The 27771-nt window shown below is 41.4% G+C and overlaps 1 protein-coding gene across 2 annotated transcripts in view; it reads left to right on the top strand.

The window, feature by feature from the left end:
- znf385c (zinc finger protein 385C) overlaps positions 1-25523 on the top strand; it is a 308447-nt gene extending 282924 nt beyond the window's left edge. For both annotated transcript variants that reach the window (XM_072442790.1, XM_072442791.1), the window contains 5 exons: positions 8410-8760; positions 10049-10236; positions 17977-18075; positions 19840-19929; positions 20776-25523. In XM_072442790.1, the coding sequence (XP_072298891.1) occupies positions 8410-8760; positions 10049-10236; positions 17977-18075; positions 19840-19929; positions 20776-21012 (965 nt within the window). In that variant the 3' untranslated portion in view covers positions 21013-25523. The remainder of the gene's footprint in view (positions 1-8409; positions 8761-10048; positions 10237-17976; positions 18076-19839; positions 19930-20775) is intronic.
- The last annotated feature ends 2248 nt before the right edge of the window (positions 25524-27771 follow it).

Below are 27771 nucleotides of genomic sequence, written 5' to 3'. Positions count from 1 at the left end.
CGATCCTGAGTGTTGGCGGTTCATATGACATTTAGGCAGCGATCATTCCGTATAAATCAGTCCAAATGCAAAAAAGCAGTGACTGTGCAGCTGGCAGATTGGCAGCGCCGCTTCTGTCAGTCGACCCAGGGCAGCTTTGGCCTCAGCGGAATAATGCGCAAATCACTGAAGCAGCCCTGAGCACCTACGATCTTGGACTGGGCAAAATGACAAAAATGATTCCCATTTTCTATTCCTCACAATGAACAATCACAATTTTCCATTTGACTTGATTTTAATTAAATATATACATATATATATATATATATATATATATATATATAAGCTTAATATATTTTTTTCCTGAACATACAATTTAAAAAATAAAATAATTTTAATGTTCATTATTTTTATTTTATTATTATTGTAATTATTTTATGAATGTTATGATTATTTGTATATTTTTTATAATTTATTTTTATTATTATTGTTATTATTATGATTACTATTATCATTATTTCTTTTTACAATAGTATGTCATTTTCAGCACAAATGAATTGTAGTTCTAAGTAATATCTTACGATTATTCAAGACGCATCCAAGTTTGTCCTTGAGTAATTTTCTGTATCGATATTTTCCAAAGTAGTTTCAATTAGTACGTGGCTGTTGTACTGTCCAAATGGACTGTTAGGATATCACTGCGAGTATGTCCTGTACTTCAGAGCGTGTATAGACTCTTGTTCTTTTCTTTCCTGGAGTATTTTGAGTCTGTTGAGGACAGTGGACAAAAGCCTCGGCTGCTGATAACGCCCTCATCAAATCTCCATTTAATATGTCTCGAAAGAGCCGCTGTGCATGAAGAAGAAATAGAAGAACGAACAGTGAGATAAAAATGAATGAATAGAAATTGCCGGTTTTTAATACACTTTGTAATGTCTCATAATTCCCCCAGTGCGATTTCGCCGAAGAGGAACACTATTTAATAAGCCAGGCAATTGTGCGATTGGCCTAATGTGAAATTAAAATTCAGCAGCGCGAACCAATGCAGCACAAAAGACGTCCTGGAGACGCAATAGCTCCGAGTGAAGGCTCTTTGGAACGACTGGCGTGGAGCGAAGTGCGAGGTGGAGTGGACGTATCGTGGGGGCCGTCGGGGGCCAATAACCCGCCTCGAGTCCAAAGGAACATAAAGGAATTCTGTCTCGATTTATGGATTCATCAAATTAGAATTGGGCGATATGTCGCACAGAAAAGCCTTGATCACTGTTTACATTTTATCCCAATTTGTGCTCTAAAGAAAAGCTGGAGCCATTAATTGGAATAATTGTGACTATTACTACAACAATGTTATTTTTTTATATATATATATATCCCAAAAAACATTTAAAAAACTACTACTACTACTACTACTACTACTACTACTACTACTACTACTACTACTACTACTACTACTAACCTACTAACCACCACCACTACTTACCACCACTACTTACCACCACCACTACTTACCACCACTACTTACCACCACCACTACTTACCACCACTACTTACCACCACCACTACTTACCACCACTACTACTACTACTACTACTACTACTACTACTTACCACCACCACTACTACTACTACTACTACTACTAACCACTACTACTACTTACTTAGGTAAAAAAAAACATAAAAAATGTACTGTTTATTCATAAGTATTAACTATCTAGAAGCTCTCAAACACAATTTGAACCTTTATTTGGTTAAAAATGTGTTTAAAAATATCTATGTGCAATAGAAATAACAGTTTGACTAGTCACAGCACAATGTGGCTGACCAGTCGACCACTATACAGTATATTTCCACTCACACTACAGTGACATCTGACCAGATCCACCTGTTACTCACTCATGACTCATGAGGCCAAACCCATAAAAAACACTGCATCACAACATAACAGGGTGGTCCCGATACTGGGATATATGCAAACACTTCATCACAATGTTCAGATATTGTGAAGCAGGAGGATCAAAACTCAAAATTTAATCCAACGCCTTTTTCTTTTTCACTCTGCGCTAATGCTAAAAGCAAGAACTGCATCCAATTAAAATCCCGGTCCACTCCTGCTGTTACATATTCTATCTGCGAGTTCCAAAGCAAACACATTCATCAAGCAAACACCGCACTACATTCTCCTGAAGGATCTGTATTCGAGAGCTGCAGCTGTTTACGGTCGCAGCTTGAATACCGTATTTTCCAGAGTATAAGTCGCACCAGCCAAAAAAAAGCATAATAGAAAAGAAAAAAACATATATAAGTTCCACTGGAGTATGAAATGCGGTTGCAAGTGTGAAAATAACAAATAATATCACATATAAATCGCTCCGGAGTATAAGTATAAGTATAAATATAAGTATAAGATGCACCCCGATCAAAACTATGAAAAAAGACTCATAGTCCGGAAAATACGGTACAGAATTCGGAGGCTCTGCAGACACAAAAGTAATGACGGGAAAAAAAAGAAAATTCCCGTTTGCTTTTCGGTGCTTTTTCATTTAGCCTTTAGAGTAAACGGAGACAGAGCTTTAACGTCAGAGACTTCCCAACGACGGCGCTAACGCAGACGCCGTTAATCCTGCGTAATCGGTGTCGTTTTTATCTGCACACTGCGGTATCGGACGCCAAGTATCGGATCGGCCCCGGCTGCATCGCGTATTTCGACCGCGCCCTAGATTGTAGATGATTTGCTTTTATTCTCGTTAGCCGAAGTAACGACGTGACGAAGGAACAGATGTTATCGTTTTATTGTTCAGCTTCAAAAAAGGAAGAGAAAAGAAAGAGATTGTACTCGGGGACATCGTGATCCGCCAAGACGCGCCGAGGCCAAGTGTCAGATCGGATCCAAAAAAACAACAAAAAAAATAAAAACGGTATCGGAACAACGCTAATTATCACTGCAAGAGCATTTTGTGGCAGGGATCAGATCACAAATTCCAGTTTAGCGCCATTTTTTTCCCACAACCGTACACAGGCCCTGCCATTTTTCCAATCACCTATTAGAAAATCTGGAATCTATTTTTTGCACTTGATTATTTTCTCTCCGCTACATATTCTTGCTTTCAATAAATGCATACATTCTGTCTTTCAAATGTCCAAATAAACTCCTAATTAGACCTGTCGCTACTTCGATGCTTCGCTTTCATTGTTGTTACTTCCGTTATTTGAAAAGCAGGATAGCAATGAAAATACAAATTAGCGAGCGTAATGGGAGCGATAAAAAGGAAAGATCAATGGTTTTAAACGTTCACTTTCACAAAAAGGAAATGAGGTAATACTGAGGGACATCGTTATCCGCCAAAGACCCAATCAACCGCACGCTGGAACGACTCTGTGGGCTCTGTATCCGTCGATAATGAATTAAAAGCAATGTTTTCCGCAGCCTAATATACGGTTAATAAGCAACGGTCGGGCCAGATTTCTGTTTGATGACCGATTGGATCATGGTTGGTAAATATTGAGAGTAAAAGTGCTGCGTTGATGAGAATGTGTATAAATGTCCTTTAAATATTTACTGGTACTATTTTTTTGTGATTCTGGACTGAAAGTGAACGTCCGCGTCACGTGCTTTAGGTGAACTGGTACAGATGGTCGCGTCCCGCCATCGATCCAGACGCGATCCCAGACTGCGGCCGCTCGATAGTGGCCTTTGCCTTGACAGATTTTCGATGTCGGTGCAAAAAAGCTGTCACTGTATCCGACACGAGTTTGACAAATAATGAGCCCCAAAACACTAAAGTTATAAGATATTCATGGGTTTTTGTTCAAGTCTTTTCTTCGGGGCTCTGGCAGGCGAAGTTGAAGGTGCGCAAGTGACTTTTACTGCTGCACGACTTGGCTTTGCTTCGCCCGAAATGTCACGCAGCCTGGCATTAAGTGCACCCGTCGCCATAGAGACAAGTGGGCGACGCAGCCAGAACGTGTTAGAGTCGGACGAGAATGAATGTACGATGAAAGGTGAAACTTTTTGGCCACTTGCTTTTACCGTATTTTCCGGACTATAAGTCGCACCTTTTTTCATAGTTTTGGCCGGGGTGTGACTTATACTTATATTTATACTTATATTTATAGTTATATACTCCGGAGCGACTAGTATGTGATATTTATTATTTTTACACTTGCAACTGCATTTCATATTCCAGTGCGACTTATATATGTTTTTTTCTTCTCTATTTATATACCGACTTCTACCTTTTACAGTTTGAAAATTGGTTAATACAGCTGCAAGAGAAGTGAAAGACGACATTTTTCTATTATAAATTCCTCACATTCAGAGACGGTTTTGGGGTCACTTTATAATGACTCGCATTATTATAAATATTCACATCTTTTTTGCTATCGCTTCCTCACTCCTTTCTGAAGCTGAACTTTTTTTACTTTCTTTGCCAAACGCAGCATGGTTATTTAAAATGACCCTGTCTGTTCTCCCTGTGAGCGTGCAGGCTTTTGATTCCCTGTCCCTGTCGCTATCGTTACCCGGGAGACGCAAGCTCAGGTGCTCGTGACGTTCACATAAAGTCCTCCTGCCCCGCCCCCGTCCCGCAGAGAGAGAGGGAGCCGTGTTCGTCAGAGGTCGCTCTCCTTACGCAATCAAATCATCCTCACAATATAATCAAACTATTACTTTTTACAGTACTTACATTACTTTACAAACTCTTCCCTCGTCAAAAACAAACCCAGAGTTACATTTAGCTTGATTTGCGCTAGTTTGACGAGTCCTCTCCGCCCCGAGCCTCAGAAAACACTTCCAACTTTGCGATGTCAAAGGTGGAAATACAGGTTGCCATAGCATTTCCACCGTCCATTACGACTCAGTTACTATGATGTCGGGGGTAAGCTAGCTTTTGTTTAATTCCCCTCGGTAATACCCTCTGCTGCCAGTGGATAGAGCGCTAACGCCGATCCCGATGAGGGAACGCCTGAATGACATAAAGTAACGTGTGCTTTTCCACGTATACATTATTTTAAATTCTAAAACAGAAGTCGCCAAAGTAAAGTTATGATGTTTAAACAGAGCATAATATGTGTCCTTTAAACTTTAAAGGACACATATTATCAATTAAAGTTTAAAGGACACATTATGCGCTTTGAAGTTTAAAGGGTTTATATTCACAGCAGAAAGGAGGAAGCACAGGGCTGAATTATCTTGAGATTTAGTTGTGAAATGTGAGTTTGATCTGCCTTTTTACAGATAAAGACAGTAGTTGTGTGTTTAAATATGTAACTGCATGATCTCCTGTAATCTTGTTGTCTTTGGTACAGGGAGTTATGTTCTTTTATCTGTCCAACCGACGCACAGCAGAACATGTCTTTATTGGACCAAGAATTAATTAAAGGCTAAAGAATATGCATGCACGTTAGGAACAGCATTTACCCCGCAAGTTATCTTTATTATCATTGCGAGTCTTGAACCTTTGCTAAACTAAGTGCTTTGTGGATATACGAATACTGGTATTAGTTCCAAGATATCGGTTTAGCCAATGTCCCGTCTTGGCCACTAAGATTATGTGTTGACCGGCTGATGTTGACCCAGAATGTCTCATACACTTTGAACCTTTATTTACACAAAGCTGTTCCGTAGCTATTTAAAAGACTGCATAATGTTTCCGTAGCGTAACCGGATCGATCTAGCTGTACGTTTATTGTGTCCCAGTTGATATCGGGTGTTTGCAGATACTTAAACCCAAAGTATCTACATTGGAATAGGAACAGAGGGATCCAAATCGGTGCATCCCTAACCGGACTGGCAGCCACACACAGCCCGTCGGTCCGCCCCGGGGCAGGCGCGGCACGGCACGGACACCAACTCGTGAAAAGCAAGCAGCGTGTGAAACCGTTCGTAACTTTGAGCGTCCGGCAAAGCGATACGCGCGAGACGTTTTCATTTACATTTCTTTCATTTGGTCTTTGTCGTCACTGTTGTTGTTCGTGTCGGTGGTTTATTGACGCGTAACTTGCCCTTTGCGGCTGAACTGTAGGTAGTTTAGAGGGTCCGATGAACAAAGAAGGGACCCGTATCTCCGATGATGGATTTTACCCCTGGGAAAATCAATGTGGGCCAGATGCATTGAAGGTGTATGGAAAGAGAAGGCCCAGTAAATTAAATGGTATAGCGAGCGATTGCGCGGCGTTATTGGGTGGAGGATTCCCCTGGAGGGCTTTGGGGTGGTCCTGTGATAGAACTAGTGACTTATGGGCTTGGCAGTCGATTAGCTTCTTTGTATTGACTCGGCTGATATTCCAATGGACTCGGCCCGGAGAGAGCGAGCGAGCGAGGAAGGTAAAAAAAACAAAATGCACTGATTGCATTGACTTGCTGTGGACCTAATCTCGCTCGTTTCACACGGATTAAAGCAAAGAACGATATCAACAAAAGCCACAAAGTGATTACGTGTAAACCCCCCCCCGTAATGTGCGCCGCAAGTTAGCGTTAGCGGTGAAAATGGCTATTTGGAGATAAGAGGACAATCTAATGGGAATTTAGCAAGTTAATCTTTCTATTTGGTTTACGGTTTATAATGTATTAAGATGCTGAGGTTTCCCCACACTAAACATTTGCAATTTTAATGTTAAAAGCTTTATTAAAAGAGGAAATATTATGCAAATCAAATGTTATTGAGCTTTTAATCTTGAGTGCCTCCTCATTATTAGTTTATACAAAGTTGTCGGTGTAATCCCTCATTCGTCCAGGCGTGTTCCATAGTAGAAAAAGCTTCAGTTGTAGTCATCTGGACTCAGTTAGAAAAAATAGACGTTTCGACTCTCATCCAAGAGTCATTGTCAATAACAGAATTTAGGTCGCGAACTCCGATATTTATACTATTCCGTGGTAAGTCCAGCCCATTGGGCGGAGCCTTCCTGAAGTAGAAAGAGTTGTTTGTTTCAACAGAAACTTACCCTCTTGGTATCTACCGAGCCTATTCAACCCTTTAATGGGCTATTAGTCTCCCCTTTGTCTTTGTGAGACCCTGGCTCACCCACCTTGAGTACCTGATTAGCATCTAAATGTCCTGGTACTGGTCCTCTACCTCTCCAGGGGTTCAGGATCCCATTGTAGACTACAGGAAGATTGAATCTTAGCCCTCCATTCCTGTTTAAAGAAGGTCTTTCTTTTTTAACAAAAATAGCTTCCTTGACTCCTCTTTCAAACCATCTTTTCTCCCTGCTTAAAATCTTCACCTCACCGTCTTCAAACGAGTGATTAGAGGCTTCAAGATGCAGATGCACGGCGCTCTGTGGTCCTGAACTTGTATTTCTTCTGTGCTGATAGAGCCTCTTGTGTAGAGGCTGTTTTGTCTCACCTATGTAACGTTCTTTACAGCTTTCTTCACTGCATTGGATCGAATAAACTACATTGCTCTGTTTTTGAGTCGGCAACTTGTCTTTAGGGTGAACCAGTTTTTGTCTTAAAGTGTTTCCTGGTTTAAAATAAACAGGGACTTCGTGTTGTCTAAAAATTCTCTGCAGTTTTTCCGACAGGCCAGAGACATAAGGGATAGAAACACCCTTCCTTCTCTGTTCAGTTTCCCTTTTGTCCTGCTTCTTGGTTCTCTTCACTCTGTTGACAGCCCAAGCGGGGTAACCACAGGCAGAGGGCATTTCGGACATGTTTTTCCTCTTTCTATCGAAGTTCTCGACCTAAATTCTTTTATTGACAATGACTCTTGGATGAGAGTCGAAACGTCTATTTTTTCTAACTGAGTCCAGATGACTACAACTGAAGCTTTTTCTACTTTATACAAAGTTGTATTTTGATTCCTGCTTGATAGATGTATTGTCCTTCAACTTAGGCTCCTACCCCCCACCCCCTATCCCCGCTCACATCCCTGTACTTATGTGGAATTATTTTTTGTTTAATTACAATGCCGAGTGACACATCAAAAGTCGTTTTTGTAAATGACAATCCACTGCTCGTTACGGTGAAATGTCGCTCTGAAGAGGCGGAGCTGATTAGTTCTGCAGTTTTGAACAGGAAGTCAACGGAACTGTTTCTATTAAGCCATTTTAGATCAATATTAAGGATTACACTGACTAAAATGTAAAACACAGTAAGGATCTACTTAAAGCAGAACTAGGTAACATTTTCATCTAATTTAACGTTTTTATAAGTCCCTGCGATGGTTAACGATATATTTTCGGGGCGTTTGAAGTGTCCGCCGTCGCCCCCTGCTGTCTCTGGGTGGAAAACCAGCCTTGTAACATTAGCCAACTCTGCTGAGAAACCCTCGCTCTTTCTTTCTTTTCTTTTTTAAATGAAAAACCATGTGTTGTGTCAAGGGAGCTGCAGGGGGATCTCTATTGTCAAAGTTTCTTAGTTCTGCTGTAAGCTATTGTTCAATACTAAATTCAGGGGTAAAAACACATATGTCTCCTCCTTGTTTGCCTTTAGCCCTGCAGTCAACTCTCCAGCCTGTGACTCTGGAAATCAAGATGGAGGAGAGCACCAAGATCTCCGTGATGCTGACCCCGGAGTCTGAAGCGTCGTCTTTGGAGTTGGTCACTCTCTCTCCCCCTCAAAACTCCCCCTCGTATCAGCTCTCCGAGACGGCCTCAGACACCAGCGCCCCCGAAGGCCAAGAGATGGAAGAAGCCACGGATCCGAGCGGCCAAGGCGAGTCGTCGAGCGTCACCGAGGAGTCACAACCGGACGAGGAAAGCAAGAAGAGCAAATTGCATCTCCACTGTCCCGTCTGTAAAGTCACCGTCAACTCGGCCTCGCAACTGGAAGCACACAACAGCGGTACGTTCCCATGTTGAGCTTTTTCCATCATTTTGGATACATTTTCTTTATTGATTCAGCTTTTTATACAGGTCCACTCAACACAGATTTCCAGTATTTTGTTGCTGATAATGATATTTTTCAATACATTGTAATGGCCCACAGATTGACACAAATATAACTCTTCTATTAAAAAAAAAATGTATGTGTGACTATATTTTTATGATAATTATGTACAAATACAACCACCTCTTTAGGTGTGATTCCTTTTCTTTATTTTCACTCACATATAAAGCCTGGGGGGGGGGCACAAATTGAATGTCATGGATTTTTTTTCAATATTGGACCTTTGCCAATAATAGAAAAATCTCCCCCCAAAATGACCAAAATCACCGACACCAACATATTGTCCAATGAAATGTGTTATTTAGGCGGCTGCTCTTTTTACATTACATCATTTATACCAAGTTTATGTTACACTCACCACAACAGTTCACAAGAAACAATCATTTGGGATTAGATTCCCAACTTTTCTGGTCTCAGCCATAACTCGGAGGTCATTCTTAGTCTTGTTTTATTGTCATTTTCTTTAAAACATTCACTATGGAATTATTGGAAACGAGGAGCATCAGGAACAAAAATGACTACAAACCAAGACAAACTTTTAAGTTAGCTACTTTAGTCAAGACTGTAGCCTACCCAATTTACCTGTCTTAAAAACAGAAAAAGAAGCTGTAATTTTCTAATGCGTTCCTAATTAGTCACCGTGATGAGTTTATGAGTTGTGCAGTTACGCCACTGCTAACAACAACCAGCTAGCATGCTAATAGCGCACACCAGTGTTACTTCCTGGTTCAAGGATGATACTAAAATGCTATAGCTATATGAAAAACACACGCTCTATTAGAAGCACTGTGTGTAATTTTTGGGATGAAATGGCATTGGTATCGTAAAAAATACAAAAAAATTGGCTAATTTTTATACTGACAGTGGAGGGCGATTATGCTACAGAAACAAAAGTAGGCAAAAGAAAATACGGCTGTGCAATTATACAAAGCTAATCCTCTCGTTGTCAAGCATATGGTTGGGAGCATCAGACTTTGAAGGGAGAAATGTAAAGATTTTTTTCATGTTAAATGGCTCTATGTATGAATTTATTTTTCCCATATTGCCTTTCTCTTCAAAAAGACTTTCTCTAGAAAAGATTTTTGAACAAACTAAAGCCATATATGTATTTGACACGCTGTGCAGCGTAGTTCCGATCCAATTCCACCCCCAGATGAACCCCTCTTGCTGCTGTCGTCCTCAGGTACAAAGCACAAGCTGATGCTGGAGGGTCAGAGCGTGCTGCCGCGGCGGAGGGGCAAAGTGGCGTCCGCTCGGGCCGGCTGCAAGAGCAAGCGGCTGGGCACCAAGGGCAGCGTGGGCGTCCCCAGCAAGAACTACCAGTGCGAGGTCTGCGAGATCTCCGTCAACTCGGAAACACAGCTCAGCCAGGTGAGAGGACGCCGGTCTGATGTCCCGCAGCAAACTGACGGACACCTTTGCATCTGTAGCGCCAATTTTTATACAAACGGCATTGTAATTCAGTTATTTAGTCAAGTTATTGTTTTTTTATTACATTTAGATTTTAGGTCAATATTGCGGATTATTATTATTAATTAATGAAAGGCATTTTACTTTTTCACCTTGTTGAACATCTTTCTAAATCCCTGTGATGGTTAACTGTGTATTTTCGGGGCGTTTGAAGTGTCCGCCGTCGCCCCCTGCTGTCTCTGGGTGGAAAACCAGCCTAGCGACATTTGCCAACTCTCCTGAGAAACCCTGGCTTGTTTTTTCTTTTTAATGAAACATTTAATAAAGCCAATTGTAAAGCCAACAATGGTATTTGTATAAAAAAATATATACAAACAGCATTATAATTTAGTTATTTAGTCTAGTAATTGTTTTTTATATTACATTTACATTTTAGATAAATATTGCCAATTACACATAATAATATGTACAATACAGGAGGATTTACTTAAGCAGAACTAAGTAACATTTTCACCTTGTTGAACGTCTTTGTAAGTCCCTGTGATGGTTTAATATGTGTTTTCGGGGCGTTTGAAGTTCCCGCCGTCGCCCCCTGCTGTCTCTGGGTGGAAAACCAGCCTAGCGACATTTGCCAACTCTCCTGAGAAACCCTGGCTTGATTTTTTTTATTTTTTTTTATTTTTTAAAGAAACAACATTTAATTAAAGCCGCAAGCGGCATCCAACGGCCCTCGCGGGGCGCCGGCCTTCCGACTCTGCGCTTTCGACTTGATAAAGATGGCGCCCTTATTGTGTGTTGAATTAAAAAAGAACTTGACAGACGGCGACACATTGGACATGGCAAATCCAGTGCAAATGAACACAAATGTCGGTCAAATGTGCGGGTCCGCCACACAGAGACCGTAGCACCTAGAATCAAAATATGGATAAGTTTTGATGCCCCGCTTGTGTAGATGGTTTTCCCCAAATATGAGCTTGATCGGGCAATCGCCCTAGGAGGAGTTCGTTAAAGTGTGAAGCGTAAAAATGTGGTGATTTGAGCGATTCTACGATTTTCCCATAAGGATAACATGGGATGTTTCTGTCATCGCTACGGTTACGCCGTACAAAATATGACTTTGGCTCTCATACTTGTATGATCAGGATGGCAAATTAGAATTTTGTTCAAAATATCATGTCATTTGGAAAAACTCTATTGTTTATAGGCCACTCTGAAGGCCAAATAGTCAGAATTCTGGGAAACGTTTGCGGCTCCGTCGCACAGAGACCGTAAAAGTTATCCTTAAAATTTGGATAACTTTAGATGCCCCACTTGTCTAGAGGACGTACACCGATTTTGAAGTCGGTGGGCAAAACGCACTAGGAGGAGTTTGTTAAAGTGTGAAACATAAAAATGTGGATATTTGAGACATTTTGTGGTTTTCCCATAGGATAACATGGGAGGTTTCTGTCATCGCTACGACTACGCCGTAAAAATTAAGGCATTTGTCTGATAAGCTTTTTTTATCGGGACGGCAAAATAGAATTTTGGGTAAAGTTTAGAACATTTTGGTAAAACAAATTTTTGACCTTCAATGTTAATTTAAAGGTCACACTGTAGGGGGCGCTATCGCGCCCATTTCAATTTTGTCATCCTAAACTGGTCCAAACTAGAAAGTTTAACAACTGATTCAAATTAGGTCCTAATCGGACTGGTTTTGATCAAATGGGAGCAATTTTTAGATCTGCAATATTCCAAAATAAGTTGTCCAACTTTGCGGCTGCGCCGCACACAGACCGTAAAAGGTAACTCAAAAAATTGGATAACTTTAGATGCCCCACTTGTCCAGAGGACGTCCGCCGATTTTGAAGTCGGTGGGCAAAACGCCCTAGGAGGAGTTCGTCAAAGTTTCACGTGAACAAAATGGCTAACACAGCGTGTTTTCATTTTCAAAGGAAGATGGCGGCCATAGGGTAAGTCTGGGGGCGTGGCCACAATAATATATTTTTTTTGTCCTCACGAGAGGAATGCGTGTCCCTAATTTCGTAGCTTTACGCCCAAGTTGACCTCGGGGCGTCTCCCATAGGCGCAATGTATTTTGACTTTTGTCGGTGGCGCTGTCGCGCCATTTTTTAACGAAAAAAAAAATGGCCCAGAAAAAATCAAATTTTTCGCCGATTCAGAATTTTGGGCAAAGTTTGGTGAGTTTTTGAGCATGTTCAGGGGGTCAAATTAGAGCTCAAAAAGCAGAAGAACAAGAAAAATAATAATAAAAATAATAATATTTTTAGCAAAAACAATATAGCCGTTTCCACTATAACAACAAATTATACATCGTTTGAAAGCTCTAAGCCTTCCCGATGCCGCCATGGGGTGGAATCATCATTACGAGCGCTTACGCGCTTACGGGATGCCCCGCCCACTCCCCATAGACTTCCATTGATTTGAGCAGATACAAGCATGGCCCATGCCTGCGGCATGGATTTTCGCGTACGGGACGATGCCAGGAGGGTTTTTGGAGGAATGCAGCGCTTCGTGCTGCTGTTGTCAACAATTAGTGAATGGGCTACGCCCATTCACTAATTGTTGACTATTTCTGTCATAGCAGGAGTAAGTATGCATGATCCATGCCTTCGGCATGGGCTAGTTCACTGTACTTGCCAGGGGCGACGGGGCACCAAACATGCGGGCTGCGCCCGCATGTTTGGTCAGACAGTTGCAACGCTGCCTTTGGCAGCGTTGCGGGAGCAATAGGCCCTCCGCCCTGCTGGGGCTCGGGCCTAAATAATAATATTTTTAGCAAAAACAATATAGCCGTTTCCACTATAACAACAAATTATACATCGTTTGAAAGCTCTAAGCCTTCCCGATGCCGCCATGGGGTGGAATCATCATTACGAGCGCTTACGCGCTCGTTACTCCCTATTCCGTCGGGATGCCCCGCCCACTCCCCATAGACTTCCATTGATTTGAGCAGATTCAAGCATGGCCCATGCCTGCGGCATGGACTCTCGCGTACGGGACGATGCCAGGAGGGTTTTTGGAGGAATGCAGCGCTTTTTCTGTCATAGCAGGAGTAAGTATGCATGATCTATGCCTTCGGCATGGGCTAGTTCACTGTATTTGCCAGGGGCGACGGGGTACGGGGTCAGACAGTTGCAATAGGGAGCAATAGGCCCTCCGCCCTGCTGGGGCTCGGGCCTAATAAAGCCAATTTTCATTAAAACTAAGTTATTTAGTCAATTTTTTTTTTTATTGCGCATATAATTACAATGACAATTTACTGCATGTTCTCCCTTCTCTCCCATCCCCATTTCACACAATGAATATTTCTAACAAAGCCTACAGGCCAAAAATCCTTTAAAGAAAGAACGAAAGAGATATGCCAAGACCTAAAATTGTATATAAAGGCACAAACTCGCTGTGTCATTGTTTGTTTCTTCACAAACGTGTCTTCTTCATCGGTACACAGCCTAAAGTGCTATTGTCATGTATTTTATTATGTAAGCACCAGAACACGTTTGAGTGACACATGACAGCTTTTCTGCAGCTGAGTGATGCTCTTACTGCACAAACAGAGCAGCCACGCAGAGATGCTCACAATAACGGTGCACTTATCAGACAGAGGCACTTATCAGGCCACAAACGTCGCCTTGAAAACAGCTCTGCCTTACAAAAGCCGTGATAAAATGTAGCTAGAGCGACATGAACAATGACCAAAAGATGTGGGAAGCAGAGACTGAGCAGAGGGTTTTTGTTTGTGTTTGGCTAAATGTACAAATGTTTAGATTATATATTCCTAAATGTGGCCTCTCGCAGTTTTCAATTTAATTTTAATAATTATTTTTTGTTATGTTCTGCTTTTTGTTTAAATTTGTAAAAATATATTCAATATTAGATTTTTTTACCATACACTTTTTAAACTATAGACTGTAATAACTAGACTGTATTAAATAAACTAAGGAATTATTAATTGGTTGATAGTCATTTGGTTGAACAACATTTTTATTAGTCAACATTTTTTATTTAGTTTAAAAGGATTTCTACGGAGCAGAAGAAAAAATTTGAAGAAATGAAGTGAGTTAGTTGACGATTTGGGAGTGAATCATGAGTTTAATCTATTTATATATATATCCAACAAACTATTAGTACTTTTCTGTATACATAGTGTACTTTGGGTTCAATACGTATATTAACAGATATTTCATTGTTTTGCCACACCCCCTTTTAGTCGACTAATCGGTCAATCGGGCGTGTCTTTAGTCAACCAACACTAACCATTTTTGTTTACTTTTTTTTCTTTTCTTCATAAATCACTCAATAATTAAAGAAATACAGAAAGTGCGGAGCAGAAGTGCTTTGATCTTTCAGGAGGGACACAGGATAAACATGCTGGAGTGTATTTTATTCTTAATGAAAATACACTTTTGATCCCTTTGATCTCTATAACATGTTCTGAAATGCGCCTGATTAATATTCCTTTTAGCGATTCACGTCAGTGCAACGCAAAGTCAATCACAGATCTGTTGCCATTTTTATCATCATCATCATCATCATCATCATCATCATCATCATCATCATCATCATTATTATTATCAGTTTTACCCCAAATCACTAAATCCATTGAATTCTTCTTCCTCTGTGTCACTTCTAAACAACTCCACAAACTCCAGAGGTAGAGGAAGTGCAGATTCTTCTTCTGCGTCGCTTAGAGCCTAGAGCGCCCTCTTGTGGTTGCCAGTGTGAAAATAATCAACATGTGAAATGCGGTTGCCAGTGTGAAAATAACGAATAGTATCACATATACGTCGCTCTGGAGTGTAAGTCACACCCCAAAACTATGAAAAAAGGTATGACTTATAGTCCGGAAAATACGGTAAATAGCTTCTTCCCCTGCCTGAAGCTCTCTCTCACACACTTTTACTCCAGCACAAGGTTTCAAACACTGCCATTTCGCCAAAATGTTTCAATGGTTTAACATTTGAACAGTTCGTCTGCACACGAGCCCCATTAGTTGAGGACCAGAAACCAAGCGTGGCCGTTTTCACACCTCGAGATGACTTTCCCCGGCTCGAGCAAACACAGAAGACTCGCCGGCGTGCCATTGTCCGTGACTTCATCAATCACGGAGCCAATATTTGGATCTCAATGGCCTTTCTTTTTCCGAGCTTCACCTTGATGAACGAATGTCTCTCGAATCAACGACCTTTTTCCCGCCGCATGAAAGGACATTAATGGCCGCTGTGTGCGAGTGCGGCGAACACTCGAGCCGCAGCCGTTTCCATGCGCGTGATAACGACGCGATCAGCTGTTAAAACGGACCGCAAAGCCTCGTGGGTTTAGATTTGTGGTTGCATCGCTGCCAAACCCTGTACGCAAAGTCGTTTCTTTTCACATTGATCATTGTACATTCAGTATAGTATGATAAAAAGGGATATTTGGAAAGTTGGCTGGAAAGAAGTGGGAAATTAGCCCAAGCCGGTCAAATTATTATGATATTATGTTATATTTTATGCCCTCAGAGGGGGGAATGAAAGCGAGGCACAAGGGTTGGGATTAGAAATTGACAGATTAACCATTTCTAGACTATAATTGAAGTTTAATATCACTGAATGCGCCTTTTCATAATCGATCCGTCTGGTTTATTGGTTTATTTTGTGTTTTTAAACACTCAAATTCGCCTCAGATTGTATTATTCTCTCACTCCGCAAGTAAGAGGAACGTTACCTCAAAATACCAGTGTTACTCGAGTAAACGTACAAAGTAGTCAACCAAGAAATAGAGAGTAAAAAGAGTCAAAGTATTTGGGCGAAACTTCGACTGTATTTATAATTTGCAGTTAATGTAATTGGAAGGAGAATTATTGGTAACACTCTCGAGAATAATGCATAGATACAAGGCATTTATAAATGTTTGTCAATCATTAACTAATCACTGACAAAAATAAACTAATAATGTATAAAAATGTAACATTATTCTCTAATCATGAACAAAAATGGACTGATCATTAACTATAAGGCAATGATACAAAGCATTTATGAATGTTTAGTAATAAATAACTAATCAGTGAACAAAGATAAACTAATTATTACCATGAACTAGCTCTAATCTTAATCCTAACCCTAAAGGATTATTACATTTGTAGTTTGGTTGTCAATCATTAATGCGTATTTATAAATGTGTTGTGTTTGTGCCTTATTCTATAGTGATGCAGAAATATTAAATAATGCACAAAATCTGTTATTTTAAAAAAAATTAAATAGAAAAGACCACAAAAATTAAACAGAGAAACGTAATCATATCAGAAGGAACGTTAAAAACAAAACAAAAAACGTAAACGTGTGCGGAAAGAAAGTCACTCAAATAAATATAACTGAATAAATGTACTAAGCTCTGTACTGGTCCTGGTCTAGTCCTGGTTTAGTCCTGGTTTAGTCCTGGTTTAGTCCTGGTTTAGTCCTGGTCTAGTCCTGGTTTAGTCCTGGTTTAGTCCTGGTTTAGTCCTGGTCTAGTCCTGGTCTAGTCCTGGTTTAGTCCTGGTCTAGTCCTGGTTTAGTCCTGGTCTAGTCCTGGTTTAGTCCTGGTCTAGTCCTGGTTTAGTCCTGGTTTAGTCCTGGTCTAGTCCTGGTCTAGTCCTGGTTTAGTCCTGGTTTAGTCCTGGTCTAGTCCTGGTCTAGTCCTGGTTTAGTCCTGGTTTAGTCCTGGTTTAGTCCTGGTCTAGTCCTGGTCTAGTCCTGGTTTAGTCCTGGTCTAGTCCTGGTCTAGTCCTGGTCTAGTCCTGGTTTAGTCCTGGTCTAGTCCTGGTCTAGTCCTGGTCTAGTCCTGGTCTAGTCCTGATCTAGTCCTGGTTTAGTCCTAGTTTAATCCTGGTTTAGTCCTGGTCTAGTCCTGGTCTAGTCCTGGTCTAGTCCTGGTCTAGTCCTGATCTAGTCCTGGTTTAGTCCTGGTTTAGTCCTGGTCTAGTCCTGGTCTAGTCCTGATCTAGTCCTGGTTTAGTCCTAGTTTAATCCTGGTTTAGTCCTAGTTTAATCCTGGTCTAGTCCTGGTCTAGTCCTGGTTTAGTCCTGGTCTAGTCCTGGTCTAGTCCTGTTCTAGTCCTGGTCTAGTCCTGGTCTTGTCCTGGTCTAGTCCTGGTCTAGTCCTGGTCTAGTCCTGGTCTAGTCCTGGTCTAGTCCTGGTTTAGTCCTAGTTTAATCCTGGTCTAGTCCTGGTCTAGTCCTGGTTTAGTCCTGGTCTAGTCCTGGTCTAGTCCTGTTCTAGTCCTGGTCTAGTCCTGGTCTAGTCCTGGTCTAGTCCTGGTCTAGTCCTGGTCTAGTCCTGGTCTAGTCCTGGTCTAGTCCTGGTCTAGTCCTGGTCTAGTCCTGGTCTAGTCCTAATATCGGTGTGATGTGATGCAAATGTGAAAGGCAGAACTGGAATGGAGCCGCTCACTATAACTCTGCATTTCAAGAAGCGTGACACACGGTTTTGCCTAATTTTTGGTGTTTGACTGTTTCAAACAAACAGAGGAAATCTGCGCGACGCACAAACTTGTTATTTGAGGCAGCCGGAGTGGAAAAAAAGCCCCAAACAAAAGCCAACGCTAATATAACGCTATTGCAACGCTCCTCAGTCACTCCCAGCGCCATTATTAATTCAGCAGATAAGATTTGAAGCGTTCCCACGGCGCTTCAAACCGATCCTCGCCATCTAATCACTGATGTTGTTTTTTCCGCTCGGCAGCACATGAACAGCAGACGGCACAAGGATCGGCTGGCCGGAAAACCGCCCAAACCCAAATTCACCCCGCACAGCAAGACCCCGCCCGGCTCCAGCTTAGCGGTAAGTCGGCGTAAAGACCACGGCGCAAATAAACAGCGCGCGCACGCAACGGGGGGAAGACAAATAAAACGTAATTGGCTTTTCCCCCGAAGCGGACGAGGCGCTCGAACGCACCGCGCGCACGTCCCAAATTGGAACGCATTCGGCTCAGCTTGTGAGCTAATGCATTTTTAAACAGCGGTTTCTGTTTATCCGCCGCTAAGTGATTTAACCCCGCGGAGTCCGAGTGCGTTTGTCCCGGTTTTGGGCCCGACTGCAGACGCGTGGCTCAAGTTCAGTCCTTTGAATGTAACTATTTTGCCTTTTGATCACATTTAAAAAAAACAGCCTTTTCAGAATTCATAATTGTGGAAAAGTACGACGGCTCGAAGAGGACGGATCAAAGCAACGTTAGAATGCGGAATTCAAAGACGACTTCAAACGCGATCTCACGAAATACAGACTTTTACTTATTTAAATGATCTTTTTTTGTTTCTGTGTTTTGATCAGCTTAAAGGTACGCTCTGTAACTTTTCTGGGGGAGGGTCTTTGCCTGGAATGTTCTACAGGACGACGGGTTTAAGGCCTAAACTCAGCTGTCAAGATTATTAGACCATAATCGATGATTGTGATTATTCTTAACAATATAATCGTAAAGGCAAAACAATTATAATCACAAAATTTTTTAGAAGATTTTTTAATTTAATTTATAGAAAAGTGAAGATTTTTAAAAATAAAATTCTGTATTTTTTTAGTTCAATTAAAAGAAATATGACCATTTTAGAAGCAAATTTAAGTCCTTTCTGTTCACTCTTTCATCATAAAGTTAAGTGCTTTTTTATCTTACCGTTTATGTCGAATTCCTCATTTAGATTGATTTCATGAAGAAAGTCACATATTGATCTCCTCCTTCTTCTGGAGGAGAAGGACAGAACATTTGGGATTTTATTGTTGTTCCCTTTGCAATGTTCATAATCGCAATGTTTATTCACACAATCAAATTCTAAACGTGACATCCGTACTTGCTCGTAACCATGGAGATATGTAAGTTTAATGCCATATCGTGGTACATTCCAGGCACCGGAAGAGTTTGCACCCTTTTAATTAAATGTCCAGCTGAACACGTTCATGAGCGCGAGTCAACATCAACGACTGCAAAAATTAATAAAAATAATCGTGAATAGTTGACTTTTAAAGAAGAGCTGTTGTACTTTTTACTATACAGTTTAACACACGATAGCGGTGGTGTTTAAAAATGACTCCGATATGCTAGAATCTCTTGTTTAAATACAATTAAATACAAGAAGAAACACTCTTGATGTGTTTAAACGCTCCTAAAAGTCGTCATACAGACTCTAAATCACACAAAAATACCTAATAATATTATCAAAAAGAGCAAAAGAGAATAAACACTTAGTCATTGTCCACAGTAACAGACTTTACTCATGAATATTCTCTATTCTATTATTCTAGAAAGTTTCCAGCACCATATTTCAGCCTTCAAAGTACAATAGAAATAGTCCCTTAAAAAAAAAAAAAAACATTTCTGCCTCGTCGATTACTGAAATAATTGTTAGCTGCTGCCCAAACCGGTCTTCTTTAGCTGCCGTGAGTGTTGTCATGGCGGCGCGCTGGTCCGGCTGTCACAAAGGTTAACCTCACAGTAAAGTCCCCCTCGCCCTGGGCCCCGAGACAGGTCTGGAACTGTCTGAATCAGCACTCAGGACTAATCTCTTCTCCGCACCTGTCATAACTCTCTCTCTTTTCCATCGCTCCCGGCAGCAGAGCGTGAGGTGGAGTGGCTATGCGGGCGTGGCTGTGTCTGCCATGAAGAAAGCTTACGGCCAGTTCACCCTCAACTCGCTCTCATCGCAGGTCAGTGTCTGTGGGGAGAGACCGGGGGACTTCTTTTGTGTCGTTTTGACTTAAAGTGTCAGGTTGGACCACTCATTGAACTAAAATGTAAAATAAGACAAATATATGTTTTATTTTTATTTTGTATTTTATTTTGTATTTTATTTATTTTAATATTCGTATTTTATTCATTTTATTCATTTTATTCATTTTATTCATTTTATTCATTTTATTCATTTTATTCATTTTATTCATTTTATTCATTTTATTCATTTTATTCATTTATTTATTTTTATTTTATTTTTTTAATTTATTTTATTTCATTTTTATTTATGTGTTTGTTTGTTTATTCTTTTTTTTTCCTTTCTTTTTACATTTTGCAACAAAGAAAAATTAGAATAGCAAATTTTTTAGGTCCATAATTTGACTTCCTGTTTGGATCAAAACAAACTCTTTTGCAGATTTAGTTTTCACACCTCGACAGCAGATAATTTAATTGGAAGTCGCTTGTAACCGGTCTGAACATGTATTTATAATCAATTTACTTGAATATAATAAACATGCCAGAGAGAGAGAGAGAGAGAGAGAGAGATTTGCGGAATCTAAAAGACTGTGAACTCATTATTGTCCTCTCTTTCCTTCTCCGTCCCCCTCTCCCCTGTCTATCCCTCCCCTCTCTCCCTCTCTCCCCTCTCCCCCTCTCTCCTTCTCTTTCCTCTCTTTCCCCTCTCTCCCCTCTCCCCCTCTCTCTCCTCTCTCCCCCTCTCTCTCCTCTCTCCCTCTCTCTCTCTCTCCCCCTCTCTCTCTCTCTCTCTCTCCCTGCCTCCTCTCTCCCTCCCTCCTCTCTCCCTCTTTCTCTCTCTCCAGACCAAACTGGCGTTGCAGAAGCACCTGACCAAGAGCCTGAGCACGTCCAGTTTCCTGCACAGCCCGCTCTCCCCGTCGGCTCTGTGCACCATGGCGACCACCAACCCGCTGGCCCTGCGTCACCCCATGGGCACCGCCGCCTTCTACCAGACGCCCTTCCTCAGCCCCGCCCTGTTCAGACCCGCCCCGGGACCTCTGCGCGCCGCCCACACGCCCATCATCTTCTCTCCCTATTAAGACGACTGGCCTCAGCTCCACGTGTTTCCACTGCGCGGCGCGGCGCGGTTTAGCTTGGCGTGGCGCGGTTTAGCTCGGCGTGGCGCGGTTTAGCTCGGCGTGTCGCGGTTTAGCTCGGCGTGTCGCGGTTTAGCTCGCCGTGGCGCGGTTTAGCTTGGCGTGGCACAGTTTAGCTCAGCGTGGCGCGGTCGAGACACCTAGCCAAACAAGCCAATACCGTAATTAAACGCGTACAACTCAACTTTTAATCAGAATTGTAATTTTAATTTGGGCAGTGTAGATGTATTTACTTCAAAGACACATATCATGCATTAGTCGTTGACCTTTAAACCTCGGCTTTGGCTTCTCGCTCCGTCGTCAGGATTGGTGTTACCACTCCATCTAGTGGCAGCAGGGGGAAATAACAAGCTACACCTGCTCGTACAAGCACACGGTTTTAATGAGCGTGATTTGGAGGCGGAAATGCTCCAAACAAGTCGGATTTATAGACTTAAAAGAGCGCGTTAGACCTCAGGATGTCTTTGTGACGTCACGGATCCGAGAAGTCTTAAACCAAGTGTTTTTGTGAGGCTCGGAGCGAGAGACAATGGGACGAACGAAACGAGAAAAAGACACAACTCCAGAGACGTTTATGCCGAGGGAACGACGCTGTCAAATGTGCCTGATTTGTGTCCTTTAACTGCTTTTGATTCGTTTGAATTTCAGTTTAAACCTCGACGTGTTTAATCGGTTCGATGTAGGCACAATTTGATCATCTTCAAGGAATTAGCGCCGGAACAGTGCGTAAAATGTTGTCCAAAAGCACTTTTTTTTACCTCAGATCTGGAGACACAGGTATTGTTTAGTCAAAAATAAAGTAAAATATTCAACAATACTATTCCCGATTTAAATGTCTTTCCAAATCATCGTCGTACGGCCCACATATGTCGTAAACCGCGCCGCGCCTCCGCAGTGGAACCGACCCTTCACCTCTAAACTATGCACCCGCCGTCGACTTTGCGATCACAGCGAGACCTGGACAAGTCGCGACGCTCCGGAGACGACGACCCCGTCAAAATAAGGCCACGACTCCCATCATGCCTTGCTTCCTGCTCCTCGGCGGCGACCGTGTACGGGGATGCGGACTGGGACACAAAGAGGCCAGTTTTATAGCCATGTCACGCCCGTTATTGAACTACGTGTGTAATTTATTAGAGAGGCGACGGTAGAAAACTCTAGATGTACGTTTAGTGTGGTTGCCGCCAAAATAAGGTCCCTTTACTCGATGCTGTGCGGTGATTTTTAGCGTAAAAGGTGATCGGAGCGGTGCGATAGCTCGAGGGTCGTCAAGGCGAAACGTTTCCGCTCGTTGAAGGCCAGTAGTTTTAGGCAATTTATGGTTTATTTTGCTCAGCCTTATGACGCCGTTTCAGTATTGAAAACTATATTAGAGCTTTAATTTTTATGAATAAGCGAAGCCAATTTTTCATTAAAAAAACCCACATCAAAATAAAAGTTTTTGACATACCGATGTCCATGTTTTAGCAATATAGTTGATCAAAATGCACATAAAACAATACCGTATTTTCCGGAGTATAAGTCGCACCAGGTAAAAAATGCATAATAGAGAAGAAAAAAACATATATAAGTCGCACTGGAGTATGAAATGCGGTTGCAAGTGTGAAAATAACAAATAATATCACATATAAGTCGCTCCGGAGTATAAGTATAAGTGTAAATATGAGTATAAGTCACACCCCGACTTTTCACTATGAAAAAAGCTGCGACTTATAGTCCGGAAAATACGGTATGTTTTTTAAGATTTTTTGTCTAAATTTTGATTTTGTGTTGTTTTTGTGCAAATTTTTACACGTTACAAAGTTATAGACAAACAAATATGCCGGTATTCAGGATAAACTTTACCATCAGTGGGCTATTTAACCTTTTAATACTTAATAGTTCTACCTTTTAGGCAATTTCCACGTCGCCAAACCACGCCCTCTAGTGGGTATAATCTCCCCTCGCGTAAAATCCCCAGACGAGCGCAATTTGCTCTCCTGAAACATTTCACCGCTGCCGCTTTTCGTAACACGAGATCTTCTCCGCGCTCGTAACCGTCCGACATATTTTCCTTTTTTTCTCTCTGACTCACAAGCGCCGCTCACATTTTCCTCTCCGGGACGAGGCATTAATTAAAGGCGCGCGAAAAGGTCAACCCGTCATCTCCACTTTGTCTCAATCCGCGAACGTGTCCCTTGGATCGCTCCTGTAACGCGCTCGGTAACGGCGCGCGGAAAAGCCGTGTTTTTTTGGAATACCTGTGGTTTGGAATCAGTGACTGTAAATAAATAAAAGTAAAATTATCATTATTATCATCGGGGTGGCTTCAGAAGGTGACGACGTTCGACCACAGAGACGCACTCGTCGTCGGGACAAAAAAAAAGGATTTCAAGCCATAAGATTAAGTTTAGGAGCGTGGCAACTAGCGTTAGAAGGCGGCCATTTTGGGGATCGCGCGTGTGGATAATGCGCTCAAAAACAGTGGAGGACGCAACTGACAAAAAGTAGTGGCAAAAATGTGGACTAAAAAAGCAACAAAGAAAATCGATTTTGTTACGTTCATAACATTGAAAATACACATATAAACATAACCAAAATGTGTTGCTAATTTGCCTTGTCAATGTTTTTAGTTCCCAAATGCTTTATCCAATAATTTCTATATTTTTTTTACTCACTTCCCTACTTTATTAGATTTTTCCAATTTTAGCTTTTTAAACATTTTATGCTGCCATTAATTTAAATATTTCCTCAAATCGATAATTTCCGGCGTAAAGATGACATCACAACAACCGCTACTTTTTCAATACTCTGATCACTATTACGACTCGAAGCTGTGATTCGGGTTCGCTCGACGGCGGGCGGACGGACTGGCATCTCGTTGTGGGCGGGAACTAAGCACAGTGCCATGGCAACCACATTAAAAAAGCACCTTAAAACTGATTTTTTCTTTTTTCTTCGTACAAAAGCAATGAACATGTGTCGGTGGCTGTGGTGTAGACGTGTACTCTCCAACCCGGTGTTTAGTGACTAATATTTTCTTGAACAATCAGGGTGAGAGTGGTGACCGTTGCCATGACGAAGCTCACGTTTAAAGCAATACGTTTGGCGTTTTACGGTGATTTCGGTGTGTTTCGGTGGCTTCTTTTTGACCTGTTTTTCTCTGAACCTGACCAGCCATCCAGCCACGTAGTCTACAAACGATTATAATGGATTTGTTTTGTGTTTAAGGTGGAAAGAGTGTTGAAAATGTGTACTTAAGTTAAAAATATAAGCGCTAACTGCTGCCAAATCTGTACTTAAGTCATAAGTACGCATGAAAAATACAACTTTTTGATGTTATTTTAAACCCTACAAAACTCATCCAGCTGGGGTAATTAGGTTAGCTTTTTTTTTTTAAATCCCCCACACTCAAAAACGTGGAAAACGACCTCTTGAATCCTGACGTCGTTGGCGTTGGGTTGAATGGCTGGACAGGCTTGTGTTTTGTATACCCCCCCCCCCCCCCTTGTCAGCGTGGTGTAAAATGACGGGTCGCCCTCGTGTCCCCGGGTCGACCCTCTCCAGCGCCGTGATCCGGGGGCCACCGCTGCTCCTAATTTTAGCCGCCTTTCTGTCTCGAAGGGCATCCGCACGACTTTGCTGCCTTTCTCGTTGTGTTCGGAGTGGGGATAAAGGACGCTTTGGAACCTGCTGGGCAAAAGAAAGCGTGTGGGTTTCCTCGCCACATTTTACTATTCTTCTCGCCCCCGTTGACCCGTGAAAAAGATTTTTAAAAAAGGACAAAAAAAAAAAAGGACTCTGCATCAACACCTTCATTGTCACGCCGAAATCGCCACTGTTTCGGAGCCCAATCCTATGCATTTCCATCGTGCGATCTCTCCCGCGTAGTCGTCTGTGATGCAGCAGTGTCACCTGTTGTGCGAACCGTGTAAATGCAAGTCATGTGGTCCTCCTCTCCACGACTCAGTGAACCAGCCAGCCTTCTACTGTTTGGCTCTGTGGCTCAGTGGGAACTTCCCTCAAGCTAATTCTTAATATAATAATGATGCTAGAAGAGGCAGATTATGTGTAGACGTTAGTAACTATAAAGATTTTATTCAAAGTGTTATATGTACCATAGGAAACTGCTATAGTAGAAGAAGAGAGTGTGAAGAGAGTCAAAAACGCTTTGCTTTCTAGTCATTTTCCTCATTATTGTCATTTTTTGTAAGAACATATTTAAAAACTTGAGTTATATGTTGTTGTTTTTTTTTGTGTGTGATTTGTTATTAATCAGATCAAATTCAAGGCCTTTTTTTTTTTTAGGAGTTTCTTGTTGACATTAGCAGGGCCTTCTCAGGGGCGAAAGCTGAACCATGACATTCAGGGTACTCTCCACAACACTGTACACGCCAACGGTCCGACCTTTTACAGTGCTGTGCCATAGAACGGACAAGGAAAGGATTTTGGAAAATAAAGCTTTTAGAACTTGTTGTAATTGTCTTTATTGATGTGTTTATTGACGTGTGGGTCATGTGTGAGCGGGGCGTGCTTTGTGGGGGCCAAACATCACGAGGTAAACCCTTCAATCAAAACGTAAAGTCAGGTTTTGGGTGGATTGGGGTTCAGGAGTTGGAGTTAAAGTTAGTTGTAATTATGGTTTGGATCAATCTCTAGAAAAGAAAAGAATCAATGTAATTCCCCCCAAAGCAGGTGAATGTCTGGTGGCTGAAGATGAAATGCATTTAAAGAACATTCAAGAAATATATAATAACTATATGAGGTCCAGTTTATACATTAGAAGAGAACATTATTTGCTTAAATTTCAGATGTGCTTGTATAAGTTTGAATTCTACTGCATTTATTACCATTTTGTCCTCTGATAAAAGAGAAAGATCAAGGTTTGTCCAGTAAAAAACTAAAAATCTGGATTTTTGCCTGAAGTTTGTCTATTATTATCTCCAAATAATGAGAGAGAAAGAGAGAGATCATTTTCAGTCAAATCAGTTTGTACTCCAGGCTCATAATAAGAAATAAGTTAAGTCTGACAAGTCCTTAAATACATGGTTTTGTGATGTTGGCCTCAGCTTTGAAATAAGAATTGTCAAAGCTCAAATACTGTCCGTCTTTTCCTCCCAACAGCTGCTTTACTACTCTTTATATGTACAAAAAATACTAAATAAATGGGTTTTGACCTTTCCTCTGTGCGCATTGTTACCGCTTACGCTACAGTTGGAGTCGAGGGTTCAGAAACGGCTTCAGTTTGAACTCATTTCAGTCACGCTTTACGGAAAATCAGTCAGAGCGCTAAGGTGACTGTTACTGCTTTTGACCCATCCTTCACCTGGAGCAGCCGGTTCTTGAACGTACTTTTACATTATAGGCTGCACTTCATGTTTCAGGTCAATGGCACATGCAATAATATCACAGTTGTCACGCATTAGAAGTACAATAAGAGTGATGGAAAGTGAAGGCCGGCTGCAAAATACAACTTCTCTATTAGTTATTTTTATCGGCAGTGATGTTTTCTGTTGTGTCTACGCTTTATTTCATGGCACAAATTAAATCCCCTTTTATTTATTGATTTATGTTAACACAGTTTATCGATCTGTTGAGTCACGCCTCTGACAATCACGCCTTTGCTGTGGTTTGAAGTGTGAGGGTGAACACGCCGGGGTCACCGGGTCACTCCAGGCCGACGAGTCACGACACGACGGACCGGGACTCAGGAGTGGAATAGAAAAAAAAAACAGAATGTGGCGAGGAGCAAATATCTGCGTGTGTTTTTCTCCCCGCGCAGATGGCTGGAACCTGCTGCCTTCTCGGCTCCACTCCAGATCTGGCGGAAAAGATGGTGTTGACAACGGATCGTCAGAATAATGCAGCAGCTGTAGTTTGAAGTCCTCTGTGCGCGTCCCAAAGAGGATCTGTCACCGCGAGCAGTGTTTATTCAACAGACTGTGTTTTAAGGGGCGTGGAGGGTCCGTCACCTGCTCGTCTGCGCGCAGGTGTTATATCGCTTTGTCTGGGATGCTGCGACGTGACATGACAAACTGATATTTATTCATTTTTCATATATTTGATTTTATTTTTGATTTTAATTTTTATTTATCTTTTAATATATATTTTTTTTATTTTATGTTTTCATTTTATATTTTTAATCATTTATACAGTTGAGCATTTTGCAAAAACAAAAACTTGAAAAATCTACATTGTCGTCATAGAGATAGATTTAATGCCAAACTGTGGAGCATTCCAAGTACTTAACCTTCATGAAAACGACCCCAGAGCAGTTACATATTGCACCTTCAATGTTGGGAATAATTCCTTGCGCATCAAGTGAAACCAAAAAACTCTGGATTTTTGCCTGAAGTTTGTCTATTATAATCTAATAAACAAATAATGTTAAAAAAGAGAGAGAGAGAGACTTATTTTCAGTCAAATCAGTTTGTTTTTCAGGCTCACAATAAAAAAAAAAAAAGCCAGAAATGAATAAAACTATACTTTGTGTCAATAAATACATGGTTTTGTGATTTTGGCCTCAGCTTTGAAATAAGGATTGTCAAAACTCAAGTACAGTTATTCTAGTTGCATACTTACAATACTTTCACATCGAGTTGCGTTGTATTGTAGTATAGTAATGCATGAAACATTAAAATTCAATGTATTCCTTTGATTTTAAGAAAGTGACTGAATACACTGAATACCACCAAACTGTACCAGACAGTTACTCAATTATTG

Source organism: Eucyclogobius newberryi, unplaced genomic scaffold, assembly GCF_026437365.1.
Source record: "Eucyclogobius newberryi isolate DKJ021-1_F unplaced genomic scaffold, fEucNew1.0.hap1 SCAF_13, whole genome shotgun sequence".
Classification (NCBI taxonomy): domain Eukaryota; kingdom Metazoa; phylum Chordata; class Actinopteri; order Gobiiformes; family Gobiidae; genus Eucyclogobius; species Eucyclogobius newberryi.
This window is presented reverse-complemented; position numbering and strand designations above follow the sequence as displayed.